Source organism: Meles meles, chromosome 16 (genome assembly GCF_922984935.1).
Source record: "Meles meles chromosome 16, mMelMel3.1 paternal haplotype, whole genome shotgun sequence".
Classification (NCBI taxonomy): Eukaryota; Metazoa; Chordata; class Mammalia; order Carnivora; family Mustelidae; genus Meles; species Meles meles.
The window spans coordinates 20452694-20475113 of NC_060081.1; the positions used below are offsets into that span (position 1 = coordinate 20452694).

At 43.5% G+C, this 22420-nt stretch overlaps 1 protein-coding gene across 9 annotated transcripts in view; it reads left to right on the forward strand.

Annotated features, from left to right (window-relative positions):
* The window catches only part of AFF3 (AF4/FMR2 family member 3), a 568940-nt gene that overhangs the window by 25669 nt on the left and 520851 nt on the right, over positions 1 to 22420 (forward strand). For 7 of the 9 annotated variants that reach the window (XM_045981489.1, XM_045981492.1, XM_045981493.1 and 4 more), the window contains exons 1-2: positions 12129 to 12207; positions 12859 to 12984. In XM_045981489.1, coding sequence (XP_045837445.1) covers positions 12932 to 12984 — 53 coding nt within the window. In that variant the 5' untranslated portion in view covers positions 12129 to 12207; positions 12859 to 12931. Of the gene's footprint in view, positions 1 to 12128; positions 12208 to 12677; positions 12725 to 12858; positions 12985 to 22420 lie in introns of those variants that run through there. The other 2 variants (XM_045981490.1, XM_045981491.1) reach the window with 2 other exon arrangements.

Sequence of the window (22420 nt, forward strand, 5' to 3'; positions counted from 1 at the left end):
CACAAATCAATGTGATAACCACATTAATAATATGAAGGATAAAAATCATATAATTATCTCAGTAGATGTAGAAAAGTCATTTGACAAAATTCAACATCTTTTCCCAGTAAAAACTCTCAACAAACTGGTTATAGTGGGAATGTACCTCAATATAATAAAGGCCATATATGACAAACCCACAGCTAATGTCACACATAATGGTGAAAAGCTGAAAGTTCTTCTAAGATCAAGAAGAAGATAAGGACGCCCACTCTCACCACAGCATAGGACTAGAGGTCCTAGCCAGAGCAGTTAGGCAAGAAAAAGAAAGAAAAGGCATACAAATTTAAAAAGATAATGAAAGTTCTGTACATCAAAACTTTTGTCTAAACACAGCTTTAACTGCAATATATAAGTTTTGATGTACAGAGAGGGAGAGAAGCCATAAATCTGTGAAGAAGGAATGAAAAGGAGCTAACTGCCAATCTCACAGATATTAAGGAGTTTTTTTTTTTTTTAAAGATTTTATTTATTTATTTGACAGACAGAGATCACAGGTAGGCAGAGAGGCAGCCAGAAAGAGAGGAAGGGAAGCAGGCTCCCTGCTGAGCAGAGAGCCCGATGCGGGGCTCTATCCCAGGACCCTGGGATCATGACCTGAGCCGAAGGCAGAGGCTTTAACCCACTGAGCCACCCAGGCGCCCCGATATTAAGGAGTTATTAAGTAAATATCATAACTTATGGCAATCAACTTAAAAATTTTCATAGACACCTTTCTGAAAGAATGCAACTTACCAAAATGGACAGAAAATTGACTTAAAATGATTAAAACTTGAATTTGTAATTTAAAATTTCCTTCAGGGATGCCTGGGTGGCTCAGTTGGTTGGGCGGTTGCCTTTGGCTTGGGTTGTGGTCCCAGCGTCCTGGGATCGAGTCCCACATCGGGCTCCTTGCTCCTCAGAGAGCCTGCTTCTCCCTCTGCCTCTGCCTGCCACTCTGTCTGCCTGTGCTCACTCTCTCTGACGAATAAATAAAATCTGCAATAAAATAAAATTTCCTTCAAAGAAAACTATAGATTCAGATGACTTTACTGGTAAATGCCACCAACTTCTTAAAGAATAATCATGCCAATAGTACACAAACTCTCCCAGAGAATATAAAGAAAAAGAGGTAAATCTCCTCAATTCATCTTCAAGGACTTTCTTGGCAAAAGCTAACAAGGTCACTTCAAAATAGGAAAATTTGACTCATTTATTCATAACCATTGATGCAGAAATTCCCCCACCCTGGCCAAGTAGCACATTGATTCTAACAATAAATATATAACAAGTAATGCATCACCACTATGTTGTATTTACTCCAGAACACAAGGCTGGTTTAACTTTTGAAAATTAATCAATGTAATTAACTGCATTAACCATTAGCAGAGAAAAAAAGAGTTGAAGAGTAGAATCATTTCAACAGACCACAGAAAATATTTTTTAAAATGCAGCATCAATTTATGATTTCTTTTCTTAATAAATATTTTATTTATCTGTGAGAGCACAAGCAGAGGGAGTGGCAGGCAGAGGGAGAAGCAGGCTCCCCATGGATCAAGGAGCCAGATGTGGAACTCTCATGACCTGAGCTGAAGGCAGACACTTAACAGACTGAGCCACCCAGGTGTCCCCAGTTCATGGTTTCAATAAACAAATAATAATAGCTATAAAGTTAACAAACTAGGTGCAGAAAGGGAATTTCTTAATTTGATGAAAGGTCTACAAAGAATCCTTAGTTTTGAAGCCAGGAATAAGGCAAGGGTGCCCATCATTACCGCTTCTACTCAATATTGTACTTAAAGTTCTAGCTGCTAAGTTATGGTGTCGGGATTGCAGAGAGGGGAAAAAACAGCCATCATTCACATGATGATATTGTTGAATTATTGTGTACATAGGAAATAAAACCACAGAAAAATTATTAGTATGAATGCATTTAATCAGACATCTAGAAAAAAATATCTAACAAATTATATGCAAGATCTCAACACAGAAAGATGTGAAAAATTAATATAAAATTTGTATTATATTAAAAGGGGAAATCTAAGTAAACAGAGGGATGGTACATGTTCAGGTATAGGAGACTCCGTTTTGTAGAAATATTCTCCCCCAAGCTATTCCTGTCAAAGTGTTACCACGTTGTTGTTTTTTTTTTTTTTTCTGTGCATGTGTTTGTGTGTAACCTGACAAGCTGATTCCAAAATATTACTGAAAAACAAAGGGCTAGGAATAGAAGATTTCTTTCTTTTTTTTTTTTAGTATGTATGTATGTATTTATTTATTTATGTAAATAAATTTCTACACCTACCTCACAACCCCAAGATCAAGAGTTGCATGCTCTTCCAACTGAGCCAGGCAGGTGCCCTGAAGATTGTCTTAAAGAAGAACAGGTGGGAGTAACTGGCTCCCCAAGTCATCGGAGTCTTTTCTAAAGCAATAGTAGTTGAAGTGTAGAATTGACCCCAAGGGCAGACAAATAGACAAGGAACCAACTAATAGACAAATAGACCAAGGGCCACCAAAGAAAAAGACTTGGGCTAGGGCCAAAACAGACACCTTATCCTGGCCAGTGGTGTGATAGCTTCCCCCAGTCAGGGGCTCTCCAAACTATTTCACACCAGTTCATCCTCATGCTGTCTTGGAGTGGGGCAGGTCATTGGAATTGTCCCCTAGATAACTCTGATCTGCCGCTATTTGAAAACCACCTTCCCTAAAGCACACACACACACACACACCCTGCCTCTGTCTCCTAAACTTTGTTGAGCAGTACAGTTTTTTATTTGAGGCTCATTAAGAGGCCGGAGAATGCAATTACATCATATTCCAAAACTTTCTGAAATCCATTTAGATATTTCCGTCTTTCCCCAAATTTCTACTCCCTTTAGTTACTGCCCCTTCCTTTCCCTTTCTCCTCTGGCCAAGTTCTTCATTTCTCCTTGTACGCCTATCATTTTTTGTTTTATTTTGCAGAACGATTTCCTCTTTTCCTCAGTTTCCCTCTCCTCCATCTCTATCATCACCTTGCTTAGCAAACACAAGTCTTTTTGAGGACCTGCTCTTATAAAGGGGAGAGAAAGACTGAAAGTACTTCTCATTTAATGTTTTCCCCTGAGACATACAGCTGGGCATGGCTTGAATTGTACTCCTTGGTGCATATTTTCAATACTATCAGGAAAAAGAGACTTTTTCATTTTGGAATGAGCTCAAGTGCAGGAGACTTGCCTGGTGCAAACTGAATGGGTGTGGCACTATGTTCTCAAGGCACTTCCCAGCCAGTCCTTGTGACAGGCCCCAGAGAGCCAGCATCCACTCACGTTGTTAGTGAAGTTGCCCCAGAGCACAAGAGTACCTCGGCAGCCCCAGGTTTGTGAACGTGTGATCCAGGCAGTCCCACAGGGCCCCACACTTAGAAGGGTCCTGTGCTTGTCATTCTTTGAAATTCTTACTAATTTATGCACAAGGGGCTCAACATTCTCATTTTGCTCTAGGCTCTGCAAATGATGTGGTCAGCCCTGTGCTAAGGGAAGGGTTTTATAGTCTTGCTTGATTTTATAAAAAAAAAAAAAAGAAAGAAAGAAAAAACCTCTGGGCTGAGTGCTTTGTGAAATACTTTCTCTGGTTTCTCAGAAACCATTTCCTCTTTTCAGCTCTCAGTTGTCCCCCTGGGTTTGGCAGCTGCTGTTCACTTGCTCCTTTACTGAATCTCCGATGTTCGTTTCCTGCTCCCTTAAAATGTTTTCACAACAGCAAAACAGGGTTTTTCACCACCTGGCCCCAATCTCTTGCCCTGTTCTTGGCTCCTTTCCCCTTCTCCCTTCATTCTACTTCTGCTCCCACCCAAACATGACCCACTGACTACTGCAACCCCCTCCCCCAGCCCAAGGCAGGGCTTTGACCACACAGAGCCTTCTCTGTCATTGGAACATGACATGCTTCTCGCCTCTGCACTCTGAGGTGTACTTTTCCTTCTGCCTGGAATGCTCTTCCATCACTCCCAACTACCCAACTTGGCTCTCATTCTTTTAGACCCAACCTAAATGTTCTTTTTGCTACTAAGCCTTTTAAGAGTGCCTCAGGCAGGAATCATCACCCACTTGCTCTTGCTCTGATAGCTTTGAAGACACACATATCTCTGTCATAGCAGGTGATGCAGAATGGCAGGTTGTTCTTCTTTTTTGTCCTCTCCCACCCACCTTATGCTGGAAAAGTCCATTCATGACCTGGAACACAAGTCAGTCATTCTTTCTAGAAAGATCTTCTGGGGTATGTGCACTTCTGTCATCATAGCACTACTCACATTGTAATGTAATCAGTAACCCTCCTCACTGAGACCATGTCTGTTTCACTTAGGGTGGTAACCTGAGTGCCAAGCACAGGTTTGAGCACAAACCTGGCTCAATAAATATTCGTAGAATTCAAGAATAAGTAAGTGAATGAAGGTATGTGCATTATTGTCTAGACTGTGGGCTTTGTGACTTTTAAAAAAAATTATCCCTCTCTCCTTATTTCTTAACCCAGTGATTGGCATGAATTAAGTGTTCAGTAATGTTTGTCAGGTAAATAAATATCTGAAGGGACTTATCTGAAGGCCTGGGCTTGGGTAAGAATCCCCAGTGACTTCATCCTTGACTTGGGGTTGTATTCTTGAGAGAAAGACGACAGGGATGACAACACAGGGATCTGGGCTGATACTCACTCAGGACTAAGAGGAAGAATCACCCTTTATGTTTTAATAAACCTCCTATTGTTGTCTAGAGAGTGACAGAAAGCAATGCTAAATTCATAAAAATGTAACTAAGTATATAGAATTATGATAAGCATCACAGGAGAGTTGGAGCTTTGGAAAAACACTGGGAACCATCCCTTGAAGGAGCTGCTGTCATTATTTAATGTTGGGCCTGACCCTTAGACTCATAGGTTTCATCAGGGCTCCTTCCTCTCCTCACTGTCATCCTCTTCCTATGATCTTGGACTTCTATTTTCTACCTCCCAGTGTACAACTTCTTCCTTGATATCCAGCAGGGAAGTATCTTTCTTTTGAGGAGTTTCCTGATGCCCTCCCTGCCCTCCATCTTGTGGTATGCATTTTCCTTCTTGTGGCCAACTTAAGTTCTTTTGAAGCTCCATTCTTCCAAGGAACCAACTATTATTTGGAGAAAGGTGGGGTTTCTCCCATTCCCCTGTTCATGTGCTCCTTTTGAGAGCCTGGCTCTCCTTCTCTGTATAGTATTCCCAACTGGGCAGGGAATTCCCTCTTCCAAAGGTGCCAGTGAAATCACTTGAACCCACATGTCTCAATATATGGAGCACCCAGAGAAGGAATTCAGTGAAACTGAGCTCTAATTGAGTACTTACTGCAAGTTAGTAATATGTTAGACAGTTACAGGGAACTCGATTTGGGATTCGTAAATATAAGGAAGAATGTTGTTCTGGAATAGGAAGCCTTTCAACAGAGTGAGCTACCTATCATTAGAAATGCTCATTTGTAGGCTGAACATACCAGGGCTGATCTGTACGTAATTCCTGTATGGGGTGGAAGGTTAGCTAGAGAGAGTCTCCATGGTTTCTTCCAAATTTCAAGCTTCTGCAATTTTATTATAGGGTTCTAATTCTGTTATGTAGTTTATATTTCAAAATACTGTGCTTAATTAATTGTTTTTCTAACCTCCTTCTGAAGTAAATCAGCTTCATACAGTGGTAATTAGTTTATTGGTAGAAACAATGACTGAGTCTGGAACATGCATATTTTTCTGTATGTGGCAAGGACACAAGAAAGGCTGACTATTATTATTCCTGCACTATTTTTCAGAAATGAGATTTTCTAGTATCCCTGTGAAGATGTAACAATAAATTAACCAAGTTAACAAATTACACAAAAATAGACAATTATTAATATGGAATATTTTTAAAAGTGCTGAAGCCAGATTAATCAGTCTTCAGACAATCAAGCATAGTTTCTTACAACTGAAGTGTACCCAGAGGATTCTGGCAGGATTATGCTTAGGAAAGTAAATATAAGCTTCTCCAAATCACGGTTGGGCCTCTTGCAGTGCTGCCTCTGCTGGGGCACGTAGGCTGGGGCACATAGGCTAGGACCTCTGGCAGACCTGACTGTATGTGGCAGGGTGTCTGGCACACTGAAGGGACCATGACTTCTCTGTCAGCTGTAAGAACCAAAACATGACTGCAGTGGCTCAGCCAAATAACGTCTTGCTTTGTCTCCAAAATCCAGAGATAGGTTGTTTGAAGATGGTATAATTGTGTGAAAAAAAACACAAAAAAACACCAAGGTTGTAGCTTCCTTTTAACTTCAGTTCTGTAAACCCTAGTCTGTGGTTTTTGCCCTTAAGGTCCAAGATGGCTGCTCCACCTCAGGCATTTAAATACATTCTGGATAAGAAGAAGGAAGTGACCTAGAGGAAGAGATGGTGCCTATTTCAGGAAGGCAAAGACTCCCAAGAAATTCCAGAAATTGAACTATGTCTCATTGGTCCAAGTGTTATATGCTCAGTTCTTGCTATAATAGAGCAAGCTGGGCTTATTAGTTCCCCAAACACAACTTGGGTTTTGTTTGTAAATAAGAGGAGGGTGCATATTGGGTAGGCAACCGGCAGTGACTGTCATAACTTGTTGGTCTCCTGATGAGGTAGACTCTGCCATTTCTTTTTTTCTGGGTGGAGGACATTCACTGTGGACTTTGACCTACGGGAGATACCACTACCTGAAAGACCTTGTGAGGATCTTATACTGCTGCCCTTTGTCCACGTCAATATTTAACCCATCAACACATAATGTTGAAATTTCTGTCTTCAGGCTGTGAGTCATAGTTGGTCCATTTGCAACTCCAGTGTCTTCCAGGGGCTCTATGGGGACCGTCATTCCATGCCTGAATTCTTTCTGGTGCTATAGAGCAAAAAGTCTGACATCTTTAGTCATGACTTCTTTCTCACATTTCCCCCCAGACCTAAGTCATGTCTCTTCCTCTTGGGAACACTGGTCTTGCTGTCTGTGAACACTTAACAGCAAGTGCTCTTGTTTGGAACAGATCAACACCTTGATATTTGTTTAAGCCAAGGAGGAGGTCCTATCTTTAAACAAAAAAAGATTTATGGCTTTCCTGATGTACTCCAGGGATTCCTGTCTGGCAGTGCTCAGGAGGAACAGCTGAAACCAGAATTCTAACATTTTAGAACTATCAGAGACAAAATCTGACAAAGACAAAGAATGACCAGCTCAGCCCTCTCGTGTTGCAAAGGAAGACACTGAGACTTGGGAGAGTGCGTGTCTTTCTCCAGCTGTGGCATGGCAGAGCACAGAGGTCAAAAACTTGGGGAAGGAAGATTGTATGGAGAGAGTAGAGGGCTCTCTTTCACTTTCTGAGTGTGTGCGTATTACATTCATTCTCTAAGTACCTGCAGGCATAGAAACACTCCAGAGCTATAGATAATTTAGCGAAAGTTATGAAGGTGGTGTGGTATTGTGGCTGCTAGGTCTAATCCCCTATCTGCTATGCTTTGGTTTGTGATGCTTATCCATTCCTTAAGTTTACTCACCTGTAAAATACAAACAGTAGTAACACCCTGTGTGGTGTTAGGAGGAGTAAATGGAGTTGCCACTTAGGGCAGTACCCAGCGATAATATGGAAATATTGTAATATGGAAATGTTTGCTGTCATTATGATTCGTTGTCTCCTATTCTCAGTATATTAATAGTCTTTGAACCTTGCACGGATGGCCAGTGCACATCGTGAGGAAGCGTGCCAAAGAGTCAGTGGGAGAGTCAGTGGGGATATTAAGTTTTAAACTTAAGTCAGGACGGTTGGTTCTTGTTACCGGCACGAAGGGATTCTTGAATCACAAACAAAGGGATTATCCCCCAAGTAGGACAGTGTGGCATGAAATACATGATCTGTGATAAGGAGTACTTTTCTGATCTACTTTTATGACTAGCCTATGCCTTTTCTGCCAGTATTTTCGTCTTCAGTAGATATGCCTGCTTTGTTTCTTTTCTTTTTTACAATGTGGTGCGCTTCACGCACTAGTCTTTTGTACCGGCTATATAAGGAGCAACTAACACCAAAGACACATGCACGGAATTCTTCTACCAAATTAACTTTTTTTTTTTTTTTTAAAGAACTCTTTAATTGGACAATGCTTCAAATCTCTAAACAATGTTATGGTAGTTGACCACATTTTGAAATTATCTTTGTCTTATTTGGTACTTGAATGGCATGAAAAATTTCCCTCTGCTTCCTTACCCCTCTCCCAAGGGGTCATTTTCCCTGCTCTTTTTTCTGCCCTGCCTGGCCTCTGACCCTGCCCAACTCTGCTGTTTCCATGGACTTCTGAATCTAATTAATGTCTCAGTGGCTATATAAGTGAATTATGTAGGCAGGAGGATGTTGGAAAGTTTGAGGAAGGTACATACATTCCTTAGGGAAAACCTGGTTTTGTACAAAGAAAAAAAAGGAATGCACTTGGAGGAGGTAGCCTGTCAATAAAGTGTATAAAGCCCTAGTAACATGCTTCCATTCGTTAAGTCTCTGGCCTGATGAGCAGATGCAACCTTAGGAGCATCTCTTTTGACATCTAAAGGCAATAACCAGCCATGACAGCATCTGGCTGAGGGGACAGAAAATCCAAATATGCCACCATTGCAACATTACTGCTGCACAACTAGACTATCAGCACTCCTTCCCCTCCCCCTTCTTTTTGCAGTCAGTTCACAACCACTTGTGGGGAACATGTCCTCAGATGATCTCTGAAATGACCCTGGCTACCAGGGCCACAAGTCCTTCTCAAACTCTGCAGGATGTGGGCAGGCAAGGGGGAGGGGGGCCAGAGTGTTGAAGTTCTCTGCCAGAGGATACTGTCAGAGAGCCCAAGGCAGAGATGGTCCCTATGCCCCGTGTTTCCATGGCAACATAGGAGGAGTGATGACAGCCAGCACAGCCACACCATCTGCTCCGGACCTGGTGAATGATGGAAAAAAAAAAAAACAAAACACACACCACAAAACCAGAAAAAGAGAGGCACCTCAAATCCCAGGCTAGAACCACTCAGATACCAGTGCAGAGGGAAAGGCCTGAAGACACTAGAACTCTGAGGTGGATTAAAACCCAAGCTGCCCTGGGGCTTGACATATTAGCATGTAATTTGCAAGCAGAAAACCTAGAGGGTTTATCCTGCAATCCCTAGATACAGTTACAAACACTCAAGAAACCTCTGAGAGAAGGAGACTGTGACGTGACTGCAGCCTTGCTGGAACAGGAGAGAAGGTGCAGTGACAAACAATGCTGTACGACATGGGGTGGGGGCTCCTCTGACCTTGTGGCAAGACGGCCTGCCCATCTGACTTTTAGCCAGTTGTATTTTTCTGGGGGAACGGTGGCATTATAAGAGGAAAATTCCCATCGAGTCGCCTGAGTTGCAGCCACATCTTCAGAATAAAGCATGAATTAATAAAATCCGAGCTAGGTTTCTCGCCTTTCAGTTTGTGTCCAGAAGGAGATCTTAGGTGGATGCCACAGATTTGCTTCTGGGTCTGTTTTGGAGGCTTTTAACTCCAGGTTGGTGGAGTGTGAGTGGGGCCCTTGCTGAGTGCACTTGTAGGCCTGCCCCAGACTGAGGAGGATTCATTTTTCAGTCCCTTCCATTCATAGATTTAACTCAGAAAAACACCCCTGATCCTGGAGCCAAAGCTCCTCCCTCAGCTAACTCCTCATAGGGGCTCTGCAGACTCCAGAGCTGGGGGGTTTCATTCAGTTCTCTGGAGGGTTATCTGCCTCTGTCCCCAGAGAAGAGTCCCTTAGTCACCAGGTCTTTAGTATGCACAGAAGCTCCACCTCCTTTAGAGGAAACACTAACTTATTATTTTTATTTTTAATTTAGGTAGTCCCCTATTTCTTTACAAGTTAAAAAACAAAAAACAAAAAACAAAAAACCTCCAAACCTCCCTTTTAGTTCTGGAATTTCAAATCCCAGGAAGTCCAAACATTTTTTGCTTTTAATTAAGCATTTAAAATTTTGACAACTGGATTAAGCATTTGTTTTGGTATAATGGCAAACATCTTACTATACCAGATAAATAAAAATAATTAAAAAATAAGATTAATAAAAAAATAATAAAAAAGTCACCATATATAGGCTCTCATTAACTGTTCTACATTTTCCTTGTAAATATTATTAATTTAGATTTATTTTCTATTGACAACTTAGTAAAAATGATATCTACGAGTATGATTTGGGCTTCTTCAAAAGACCATATTCTCCAACTAGATACTATACACAAAAACATACACTGGAAATGAAAGTATTAATGCAACTTCCCCTACGTTAGGAGGCCCCAAACAGAAAATAAAGGCTATTCCTGAAGAAAAATATTTAAATACCCACACTGAAATTGCTTTAGGCTCAAGTACATTCATATATTAACACAAGGCACTGTGTTGAAATTCAAATACAAATCCACCCATTCCTACGTGGCTTTGGGGAGAGGCCTTTAATGAGTAAACCACTCCACCAGCTCTATACCCTGCAGTGCTTTCCCTCTTTCCTTTTCCTGGGCCATCTATTTATCTTCAGCCTCCATAGTGAGGGCAAATCTGTATCTTAAGCTTCAAGCTTAGGATGGGACTCCCAGTAAACATGGTTCTGTTTGTTCTCCAGCTGCCCTCCTTTGTATAAACAGATGTGGTGGGAAAGGAAGGAAAGCCAGGTTTCTGTGAGGGGTGGGAGGTCTCCTTTCTGGAGAAGCTTCCAGGCTGCAGCCATGAGCACGGGACAGGATGCATTTCTTGTTCAGGCCGAGGAACTTGCATTTCTTCCAGAGAGGGGCTGTTCTTCTCACTCTCCTCCACCCCCATCCTTTGTTCCTGGGAATGCTGTCTGGATGTCTCAGGCATCTCACTTTTGCCAGAGCAAACATTTCCAACAAGGCTTATGCTAAGGAGACATTAGGAAGACAGATTTTTTTTTTCTTCTCTCCAAATGCACTGTAGGCTGGGATTTGGGAAGACAGCCCTTCACACCTGTACTTTCTCCTCTATTCGCATTCTCTTTGTTCAATTGTAGCCTTGTTACTACCCTCAACTAATGAGGGAGGGTTTTAGGGGCTGGGAGTTGTCAGTTTGTAAAATAACAAAGCCATTTTCTCAAACTATGTTAATACTCTCTCTTAATTTAGTGTTTTACATTTGCACACTAGTTACGGATGCTAATAAAGGAAAGACTACTTCAGAGCTAGGGGAAGAAAGGAGGGCTGAGCATTTTGTAATCAGATCCCAAATAGGTAAGCATTCTCATCGGTCTTTTCTTCTTCTATGTGTTCTCAAAACTTCATTTGTTAATAATCCTCATTCAGAGGTCAGGGAGGTGAGGAGGTTTGATGGAGGAATCCTGTGACTTTCACACAAGGGTCTAGATTTCTGGTGGCTCCAGTCGGTGGTCCTTCTTGTTGAGAATGAACAAAGGGGAGAGTATGGGAAAGGACTTCTGTGCTGCAGGAAATTGGGGGTTTGGTGCAAGTGATGGGATACAACCACAATGCTCTGTGCCACTCTCTCCAGGAATTCTCTGGAATCCTGAGTGAGGCTTCCAGAACTGTGGCCAAGAGGATGAGAGAGTCAGGGAACTGAGGAGGGGTTTTGATTTTGGCCAGCTGTGGATAAACAGAGCCATGGCCCTGATCTAGGCATGGACTTCTCAGCATGTCTGTAAAAGTAAGGAGGGGGGTGGGGATGTTCTTTACAATCAAGGAAGTAATAATAAAAAAGACCTGAATTTTAGGAGCCGCAATGATACTCTATCTTCCTCCAGCTGACGGTTTTGCCACTCAGGAGATGGGGTGAGAAGTTAGCAGTCTACGCCCAGAGGCCTGTCCCCGCCCGCCCCGCCCTAAGAAAGAAAAAGAAAGGAGGTTAGTTTTCAGGGACGGCCAGCTGGAGGACGGTGGGACCCCCACTGTAGGCCAAACTGCAGGTCCTGTCAGAAGAGGTTTCCTCCCTTTCACTTAACTTACTGACTCCAGATATTTTAAACGATTTGTTTACAGCGCGGCTGCAGGCAGTTCAGTTAACTCTCCCCGTGCCTGGGGCGGCCAGGGAATTTCCCAGCACCCGCTCCAGGGCTGCAGCCGGCACACCGCCCGCGGGGGCGCCTGGCAGGGTCGGGGGAATTCTGGGCCCTGAGAGAAGTGCGTGCTGCCCGGGCAGGGCCGGGTGGGGCCGGGCGAGGGCGAAAGGCAGAAGATGCGGCAGGCCGGGCCCGACTCAGCATCCCCCTGCGCTCGGCACCATCGCCTTTCCCTTCGCCCCGACTGCCCCGGGCTGCCCCGGGCGGCGGCGGGTCAGGCGGGTGGCGGGGTCGCGGGGCGAGGGGGCGGCGCGGCCTGCGAGCACCGCGGGACCCCGGGGAGCCGCGCGGGGAGCGCAGGGGCGCGCGGGGCGGGCGCGGCGCGGGGCTCACGGCGCGCGCGCGCCTCGTCCTCGCCCGCGCACACGCGCCTCCCGGAGGAGAAAGAGGCGGGCGGGCGGGCGCAGAGCACCGCGGCGGCGGCGGCGGCGGCGGCGGCTGCAGCGGGCCGGGCCGCCGGGAGGGAGGGGAGGAGGGGCGGGCGCGGGGAGGGAGGGGGGCGAGGCGGTGGCGGCGGCGGCGGCGCGGCGAGCTCGCCGCTCTCTCCTGAGTGTGCCTGCGCGCGAGCCGAAGAGCGGGTGAGTGCGCCGGCCGCTACCGCCCGCCTGGCGGGCCGGGAGTCGGAGGGGGGGACGCAGGGAAGCCCGACCCGGGGGCGGGCAGGGGGCGGGCGGCGGCCGGGATGCACCTTGAGCGGCGCCTTTCCTTGCAGCGCGCGGGCGGCCCGAGCCTCGGCGGCAGCGGCGGCAGCGGCGGCGGCGGCGACGACGCTGACACCTCCCACCATGGACAGCTTCGACTTAGCCCTGCTCCAGGAATGGGACCTCGAGTCGCTGTGGTGAGTCCCTGTGCCGGCCGCCTGGGCAGGCGGGAGTGGCGAGGGGCGGCCGCGGCGGCCCGCGCGCCCTTACCTGGGCTGGGGACTTGGAGCGGTCGGCCGCCGTGGGGGTAGGGTGGGTCGGGGGCGCCCCCGGCCCCCCCGCCGGCTCCTTCCTGCCTCCCCTGGGTGGATGCACGGCCGCCTCCCCGTCTTCTTGCCCCCTTTCCTGTTCCCTCGCCCGGTGCTGCCCGCCCCAGCCCAGGCGCTGGTGATCTGGGGAGCCGGGGGGCAGAGCGCAGCCATGGAGAGAAAAAGACCCGATTTCTAGAACGTGTCACTAGTGCCTGGGGATCCACCCCTCGGCCCCTAGCCCCTTTCACCTCCCTTCGCTTCATTTGCGCCCTCCCTCTTCTTGAAGAGCCTCTGGTTCGCACCAGCGACCCCCTGGAGTTGGTGCTGCTGCGAAGTGCCCTTAGAGGATGCTCCAGCCTCCTCCCTGGAGGCTCCGGGTCTGGGAGGCTGCATCTTCTCTCCCACCCGAGATGGAAAGTGAACACCGGGGGCAGGGGGCGAGTGTTTCTCCGTGCGGGAATTCCAGAGGCCTTGGCCCAGGGAGACTCATTTCCTCGAGGTTCACAATTCCTTTGGGTCCTTTCTTCACACCTCACTACAGTTGTACTCCTCCTCCCCACCCCGGCGCCCCGCGTGTCCCTTTATTCCACGCTCACAGCTCGTAGCCTGGGGATCAGGCGGCCGGGGGAGCACTCCGGGATCTGTTGCTCCGCGTTCTCACGTTGAGGAGCTGCTGTAGGTAAATCGCCGCTAGAAGCAGTTTAATTCTCGTTGCGGGTTTCTTAAAAATCCCATTGGCTGCTTCAGCATCCCTCTTATTCCACCCCACCCCGCACCCCTCAACCCCTACATGTTTCCAACCAGTCCTATTCAGGTGGTAAAATCACTGCCCGCATATTCCTGGAGGAACTCGTGTTATGTTTAATATTTACGGGAATGAACATCTGCTGGAACAAGCATATTAACTGCACTCTGTTCCGCCTCTGGTAATTTTTTTTTTTTTTGCTTTAATTCAGTAAAGAGTTCACATGTGTCTAAAACTGCAAGTGGTGTGCACATGAATATGCAATGTACAATTTTAAAGCTAAACTGCTCTAAGATTTATAGATTATGTGGATGATAATGTGGATTATTTCCAGTGATTTTTTTCCAGTGATAGGCTTCTAGTGACTTTTATCTTTCTAAAGCCAGGTGTAACAAACTAAACTGGACACAAAGCTAGTGCATTATTGAGCAGTTTCGTATAAAAGATCTGTTGATGAGTAACTACAGCTTGCTCTGCATAATGCTGGTGCTTATAAAATACACAAGGATGGGCCCTAATGTAATAAAACTTTTATACATTACACTGGAAACTTCAAAGAGCCAGTGTAGAAAGAATATGAAACACGTTATTACTCTATAAAAGTTGCTAATTACTGTCTTGTTGCTCCTGGGGTTATTTCAACCTTTCATTTACAGATACCTATTATTTTACAGGTTTACATTTAGAAATGTCGGTTTCTGGCACAAATTCAATAGTTTTCTAGATAGAAACTGTGCTTTAAAGATGACTTTTGCTTTTAAAAGACAGTGTTTCAGTCAAAGGGAAGAACATATTGCTTTGGCATGTTTTTATGCTGCTTGTCAGTTTGCTGATTCAAATTGAAACCCCCTCATGACTTTTACAAGTAATATTTTGAAATGATCAGCTCTAATATGTGGGCTTTTCCAGCACAGGGTCTAAGCTTTATTTCTCCACATCCTTAGCTGCCAGCTGGGTTACCTGGAGCACAGTTACACAGTAAATATCTGTTGCATTGACTTGAAATTTACATTACCAGCAGTACATTTATTCTTTTTTTTTTAAATGAAAGAAATTAAGCATTTTAAAAAAGTTGCTGTACATGCAATCAGCATTTAATCAGTGCATCAATTTATCTTTGGCTTATGAAAATGTGCAGGCCTTCTTGCTTACAGTATAGTGGGAAATTTTGGCTTGACAGAGTGTGTTTCTAGTTTGCAGATGTAAAATTTACACTTTATAAAAGCTTATATATTTCTGATAAGTTAATGATAAACCATACTTCTTGAGGATGCATTTCTAACATAGATGTGTTCGCAATTTAGGGATGAGTTTTTGCATGGTATTTTCTAACTCAGTGTTATGGTTTATTTTTAAGTTTATAAGTGATCCAAAATAACTAACATTTGAGTACTTTCTGTGTGTCACATGTTTTCTTATCCATTTTTTTTCTTATTTGAATCTTATAATAATCTTGGAGGTGATAAGTTATAGGAGTCCCATTTTATAGATAAGGAAATGGAGTTTTTGAATGGTAAAAGGACTCTACTAAGACCATAAAACAAATGAGAGAGGAATTTTAAAAAAAATATTTATTTATTAGAGAGAAAGAGAGCGTGTGCATGTGTGTGCACAAGTGGTAGGAGGAGGGGCAGAGTGAGAGGGAGAAGCATATGACACTGAGCAAGGAGCCTGGTGTGGGGCTGGGTCCCTGGACCCTGAGATCGTGTCCCGAGGCAAAGGCAGGCACTTAACTGACTGAACCACCCATGTGCACTGGGAGCAAAATTTTTAAACTAACATTGGCTGAATGCTTACCATTTACCATGCACAGTTCTAAGAGCATTGCGCGTTGTAGCTCATTTAGCCCTTAACCGCCCTAGGAAGCATTATCTGTTACTATTCCCATTTTACAGATTGGGAGATTGAGGGTGGGGATGATCAGGTAATCGGCCCAAGGTCACACATCCAGAAATGGAGCAGCCTTATTGGAACCAACCATTAACTTCTCAAAACTCAGTTTTCTGACTCTAAGTCCTGTGCATTTTCTACAGTTCTGCAGATGTCTTCCAGTTTATGAGGGTGGCTCTGAAGTTAATTACAAAACAAAACCTTGATGGACTGGAAGTTAAGGTTCTATTAAAATACCAAAGAAAGAGAAGGTCAGAACCCTAAAGATACTGATCTTAAATTAAAAATCTGAAGAAAAAAATACCATGATTTAGCAAACCATGTCTGTCCTACATGAGTTAACTTATAAATATCTATAAATTTAAAATAAACACTAAAAACTTGTTTTAGTTCATTTTAGGAAAAACTGTTTCTTTGTATATGGTGGGGGAAGGTACAGGTTAATGGCAAAGGAGAATGGTATTTTAATTCCTAATAGTTCTTTCTAGTTGGTAGACACTGTTTTCCAAAACAAAAAAAAAATTGTGGCTTATTAATTGTGACTGTGGCTTTGAACCAGACCTAGCTGAGTCTAGTGGTCACAAAAAGTGCCTCCAAATGACTGTATAGACAGTCTGAAGAGAAAAGCTCAGTATTGTCGAAGAAAATCAAGTAATTCAAGAACTATCTCCTCCACCTCCTTGAACCTGCCCCCGATTCTGCCCAAACACCCATACTTATTTTTCAAAGGAGGCGTTTTGGTCTAGATAGCTCTTTCAGTTTTTCCTTTCAGCCTTAAAGTTGAAAAGGGTAGCCCTAATTTCTACTCTAATTTCACTTCCCATTTCTGGTTTAAAGCCAGAGTAGAACTCTTGGAATAAGATGAAGGCACTTATCCTGCACCTGGCTCCATAGCTTCATTGGGTAGAGTTGGGGATTCAGTAAGTTTGCAGGGTCTGATAGTCTGAGGAGCAGCACCACTTGTCAAACCTTCACTCTTTTGCCATCTGCTCCTTCCTGTTCTCCACCAGCTTTTGATAAGCCGCTGGACATAGATGCCTTTCCTTAGGGCTTATAAAATAATGTCTGTCCCTTTTAACAGGCTAACCATTACTTTAATTTGTTCACTTAAATATTTGTTCACTTTAATATTAATTTGACCACTTAAATTTTAATTGATAATTTCTTAAGTGTGAGACTTGTGCTGATTGCTATAAGGAGTACAAAGATGAGTGAACTGTGGGTTATACATGTGATTATCTAGTGGGGAATGAGATGAGTATATAAATAAAAAAGGAAGTTTTCAACCCTGGTGGTTCAGAAAGACTATATTTGTGATGAGGGTGGCTAGTAGAGGAAGAAAGAGGAAAAATTGAGTTAAAACAACAACAACAACAACAAAAATGCTTCCATGGAAAATGTGGCCTTTGAACTAAGCCTTGGAAGATGAATGGGATTTTTACAGATGGTGGGGGTCGGGGTATTTGGGCAAAGAAAGAAGTTGAACAAAGGCTTTCATGCTGTCTCTGAAAGATCCTTTTATGAATCATGATGGAATTACCTATACCAAGCATTTTAAAGATGCAGAACTTTTGTAATCAGTAGGTAGTTTCAGTGAACGGGAAAAGTTTTACAAATGAAGTTGGACAAAATTGTCTTTAATCTTCTTTAAATATAAAACATTTTTGTTATTGGGGGGAAAAGTCGATCGAAATACAATAGAAATATTCAGATTTCTCTTACCGCACCCCCCTCCATAGCTTCCCATAGGCCAGAATCCATCTACTTTTGTTCAGATAGGCATTATACTTTATATTCTTTCAAATTGGAACCTTTGAAGTTGTGATAAATGGATTGTTTCATACTTATCAATTTGCTCATTCAGCAAGCATTCATAGAGTATTAAGCATTATTATATGATAGGTACTATAGAACAGTGGCTTTCAAACGTTTTAGACCATGACTCACAATAATTAAATCATTTAACGTTTCGACCTTTTGTGGGTGCACATACACATAACTGCAACAACTGTCACAAAATAACACTTACCCTTACTATGTGTAATGCACTTTGATATTTTATCTTTATTTCCATTCTATTTTTTTACAGATTTTTCCATCTTCTCGTGGGTTGAAAACCCCTTGTACCCCCATGTTTCTATGGGGGAGGCGGAGTGAAGCAGAGCCAGTAACAACACAGGGGTGTTTCCCAGTAGCACCTACTGACACATTTGGTCCTCTTCAAATCAACTGCCAGTGGACATGCCCAGGCCATGGCTTCATTCATGCCTTCTTAGTTAGGCTTCCCAGGTCCTGTATAGGGTCAGAAAACTGCTCCAGATTCCTGACCTCGACCCTCAGCTACCTTGACCCTTTTCCTACAGCTCCAGCAAAGCAAACATTTTAAGGCCTACCACTCTCCCTGTTGTGGGCTCTTGGGGTTAAAGCAGTTCAGTAGAACACAGAAGGCAGGAGAGGTGCAGGCAGGGACCCTTCACATGCTCTCTGCAGGGTGACTGGTAGAGGGCAGGCGGGTTGATTGTCCTCATTCTGAGTGGCCCACGGTGGCTGTATGGTTGTCGGCAGTGGATCTCTTTGGTTGAGAACCCCAGAGCATACCTGGAGCTCAGGAAAGACCTCAGCATTTGTGGGGATGAAAATGTTTCTACAAGTGACTTTCAGGGCTAGGAGCTTGAAGGGGGGCTGTGGGCTGCAGCCCGAAAGGGGTCTGGTTGCCTAGGTGCAGAAGGCAAAGAAGTGTCCATTGGAAGCTGCGGAGTGCTGGGGACAGGGAGCTGAGTGCTGCTCCCATCTGTAAGGAGCATCAGCCTGGCTGTGGGTAGGTGTGTTTTGGAGAAAACCAGGTGAGAAGATTGGCTAATGCATGGTATTGAAGTGGAGGACTCAGGTTTTGGCTGGGGGCCACACTGACCAGAGAGGATGCACACTGGATGTGCAGATGAATTTTAACCACGTTTTCTGATGACGATGAAGATGAGTATTATGTGTGGGGAAGTGGTTCCTTCCTGTGTTCCAGATTCTCTTTTGTGAAAATGTAGGAGGGTTATAAAATGTTCAGTATCTATTTTGGGAGAATGTCTCTGTGAACCAGAATGGGTCTAATCAATGACACTTTAGATGGAGCAACTTGTACGAGGCCCTTTGGCATAATACTGGTTAGCATAGCAGTCAAATTAGGGAAAAAATAATCTCAAAAGGAATGCAAGATTTTTTGTGTATAAATGGAATTTTTAACCTGGAATAAGTTTGCCTGTTTAAATTTTCTTTATTTTGAAAATAAAGCCTTGGTAGCAAAATCAAGGCCATAAAAGACCATTTTAATATCATTTAATGGTAACATAATGTTTCCTTGTTTTATTTCAAAGTGAAATCCATAAAACTTATTTTAAATGTTGCCCGTTTTCTTTTGTCTGGGAATTTAATTGAGGTTTCTGAATTCAGCTGGCTCCAACCTTGCTTTCTGTTTGGCCCTGGGCAGCTCACAATTTTTCTCATTTCCTATTCTCAGTCTTGGTTTAATCACTTATAAAATGACAGCACTTATACTGGCCAACCTCATAAGGTTGTGATGTTAAGTAATAAAAGTGTCAATTGCTTTGTGAATGCCAAATGTAGTTCTTTTAATACCCTTCGCTTCCTTAAAAAGTCTCTTTATCATAAACAAGGAAGGATACAGAAAGGCCACGCTGGGTCAGGTCATCCATCTGGTACAGAGTTCTGTCCCTGGCAGTGGGATCCAGGGGCGATTTAGAGTGGAGGTTGGTAGTTTTTCTTAGTTGTATATCATAGTCTAGCAGACAAATACACCCTTACTTGTGGTTGTACTACTAACATATGTAGATATATTAACCATTACATAATCTTTGATGTTTCACTGAGAATGTATTGAATTACCACCCATTACATCAAATGACTTCATTTGGCACTGTGGGTCTCATTAAATTATGTCAGGCTAATCATAATTTAGTTTCAATAGAAACAAAATACACAGTTATTACCAGGGTAAGAGGACACCACACCATCCAAGAAACGAAATGGGTTTAGTCTACGGAAACTGACCCTGGGGACATGATAGGGGCCCTGGAGGGGTTGAAGGAGTTTCATTGGGAAGGGAGCCTTGAGCTGTTCCGGGTTAAGGGCACCAGTAAGGTTATCGGGTATGAGAGTACCTGAAGGGGTTGTTTGCCGACTGTCTTGGAGGGTAACAATTACCTATCAATAGGAAGCTATCGATGCCCTGCCAGTTACTTGGTAGAAGATTTGTGGGTCAGTGGACCCACAATAGTAAGTTATCTGAGTTCTTCTGGCTTAAAAATCTTTGACCATTCCTATCGTAGGAGAGCAGGAATCAGAGTACAGAAGTCATTAATTTTCTCTTGTGTGTTTTTCCCCTCTGTAATTCTCCACTCACATGTGGAGGATGGCATAGAGGGTACTTAAACTTCTTCACATAATTTCTTCCCAGGGGGCTCATTGTTAGCTGAGGTAAACAAAAGGAACCGTAATTTGAAGACCACTAATATAACTACTAAGCTTAGAGTTGTGTGTTACCTTGACGCTGAAAATAATTTTAACTTTCCTTTTTTTATGGACAGGAAATTAGTTTTCAGAAATCCTTTGGAGTGCTATAATATAAGCCTGGTGGTCTTGGTTAAATTTTTGTTGTCATGCCTCTACTGTTTACCTGAGTTATGAAGTCACAGAACAAATTTTCTGTCAACGTTCATTGAAATGTTCATTAGTTACCTGGCAGTTTAGATAGAAAAAACCTTTAGTGTATCATTACCAGTTCTGGGAAATAATGTTTTTATTTTCTAATTTCAAGATATATTTGTTTTTTTCTATACAATGTATCTTGAGAAAGAAAAGACTCAGGGCTTAGAAAACTATTCTAAGAACGCAGGTCAGCATACTTAACTATCATCCAGGCCAGCACTTCTCGGACAGTAACGTGTCTTCAGATAACTTAGGGATCTTGATAAAATATACATTATGATTTAATAGGTCCAGGGTGAGCCTGTGATTGTGCGTTTCTAACCAGCTCCCTTGTAAACTGCTGGTCCGTAGACCAAGCTTTGAGTAGTGAGAACTAAAAGGACAAAAATTTCTTTAAAGAGAAGCTCTTTTAAAATACTGCATTTTCTTCTCTTTATTTTGTGGGGGGGGGGGAGGTTTGCGTTATAACACTCCAATTCCATAATGTCGGGAAGTTACGTTTAGATGCAGCATTTATTTTATTTTTGTGGGACTTTCTGATACAACTTTGATGAGTGAGAGGGTGGTTCATTGTATCCTAGTGGGGATACAGTGGTAAATAAACATAAAAGCCTGAGTAAACAGAGTTTGTGATAAATAGGCTAATCCCTTTTTACAGCTTTACAGTTCTTGTCAGTCCTTCGAAGGCTAGGTCCTTTTGTGTCAGGAGCGAGTGCTCAGAGTAACTGGATACCTACCAGGTCTTTTAGGCATTTCTGATTTGTCAGGGAATCTCACAGTCCTTCCTGTAGGTGCCCAGGACTCAGACCAAATGTCTGCATTCTATCCCAGCCGCTCTCTCTTTGGAAGGGAACTGGGGAGGCAGGGTGTGGAAGGAGAGGGAGGTGGCAGTGGGGAAGAGGGGCAGCTATTTGCAGAATGACGGCACTACCCTGTGGCCATAGCTGTAAATTGCAACTTTCCTCGTGTCCTGGGAGAAATCAAAACTCAAACTCCAAGTGGAACCAAGGACAAGTGTCTGGCACCTCAGGTGGGAGCCTTCTCTCCCAGCGCTGCCAGCTACCCTCTCCCTCAGCCCTGACCACAGAGTGCCCTGAGTCCATCAGGTGGTCAGATAGCGCTGCAGTTTCCGGGCTTAATTTCCAGTCCTATTTCATTAGAAATGAAAATTTCTAATGAAAAATTTCATTTTTCATTAGAAAAATAAGTGCTGATAGGAATGATTATGTGAGCAAATACAGCACAGTTGACTTTGAATGTGCTGTGAGACTGGAAGGGAGTTTATTTACTTTATCTTCTTAATGAGGTTTTGTGTGTGTGCGCACGTGCATGCACACGTACCCATTTCCATTCTCTGAAATGGCATAGGAGACTGTTGCCGATAGGAGCAACCACACTGGGTCTAAACAATTGTGACTACTTTAGATTTGGAAAAGAAAGGTGGCTTTTCAGGAATTATAGTGACCAGTTCAAATCTTGCAGTCTTGGGACACATGTGAACCCACAGAGGAAATGCTCATGATAGCTTTTAGCCTACTGTTTGTGCAAGACTCTTCATTTGTACCTCTAGTGGCCATGGCGCTAATTGTGTTTAATAATTTCTTGTAATTATTCCACTAATTTAACTTTTCTTTAAGATTGAGGAACGGAGGGAAACTATTTCCCTCAAGCATGAAGATAGGTCAGGCCCATAATAAGGAATGCAAATGTTTGGGTTTTGCCTTGGTTTGTACTAGTATTACCAAGTTAGTGTGTTTTCTTTTACAGGAGAGAAAACACTGTTTATTGGCCATCAATATATAATTCAGATAGCAGAATAGTCAGGTGATTTGGACAACTCTCAGGGGAAAAAAAGGACTCTCAGAGTCTGGGGTTTGCTCTCTTGGGTCCCGAAAAGAAACACACAAGAGTTCCTTAAGAACAAAAAAAGCGACTGATGATGGTCAGCTAAATCCTGAACTTTGGTTACAT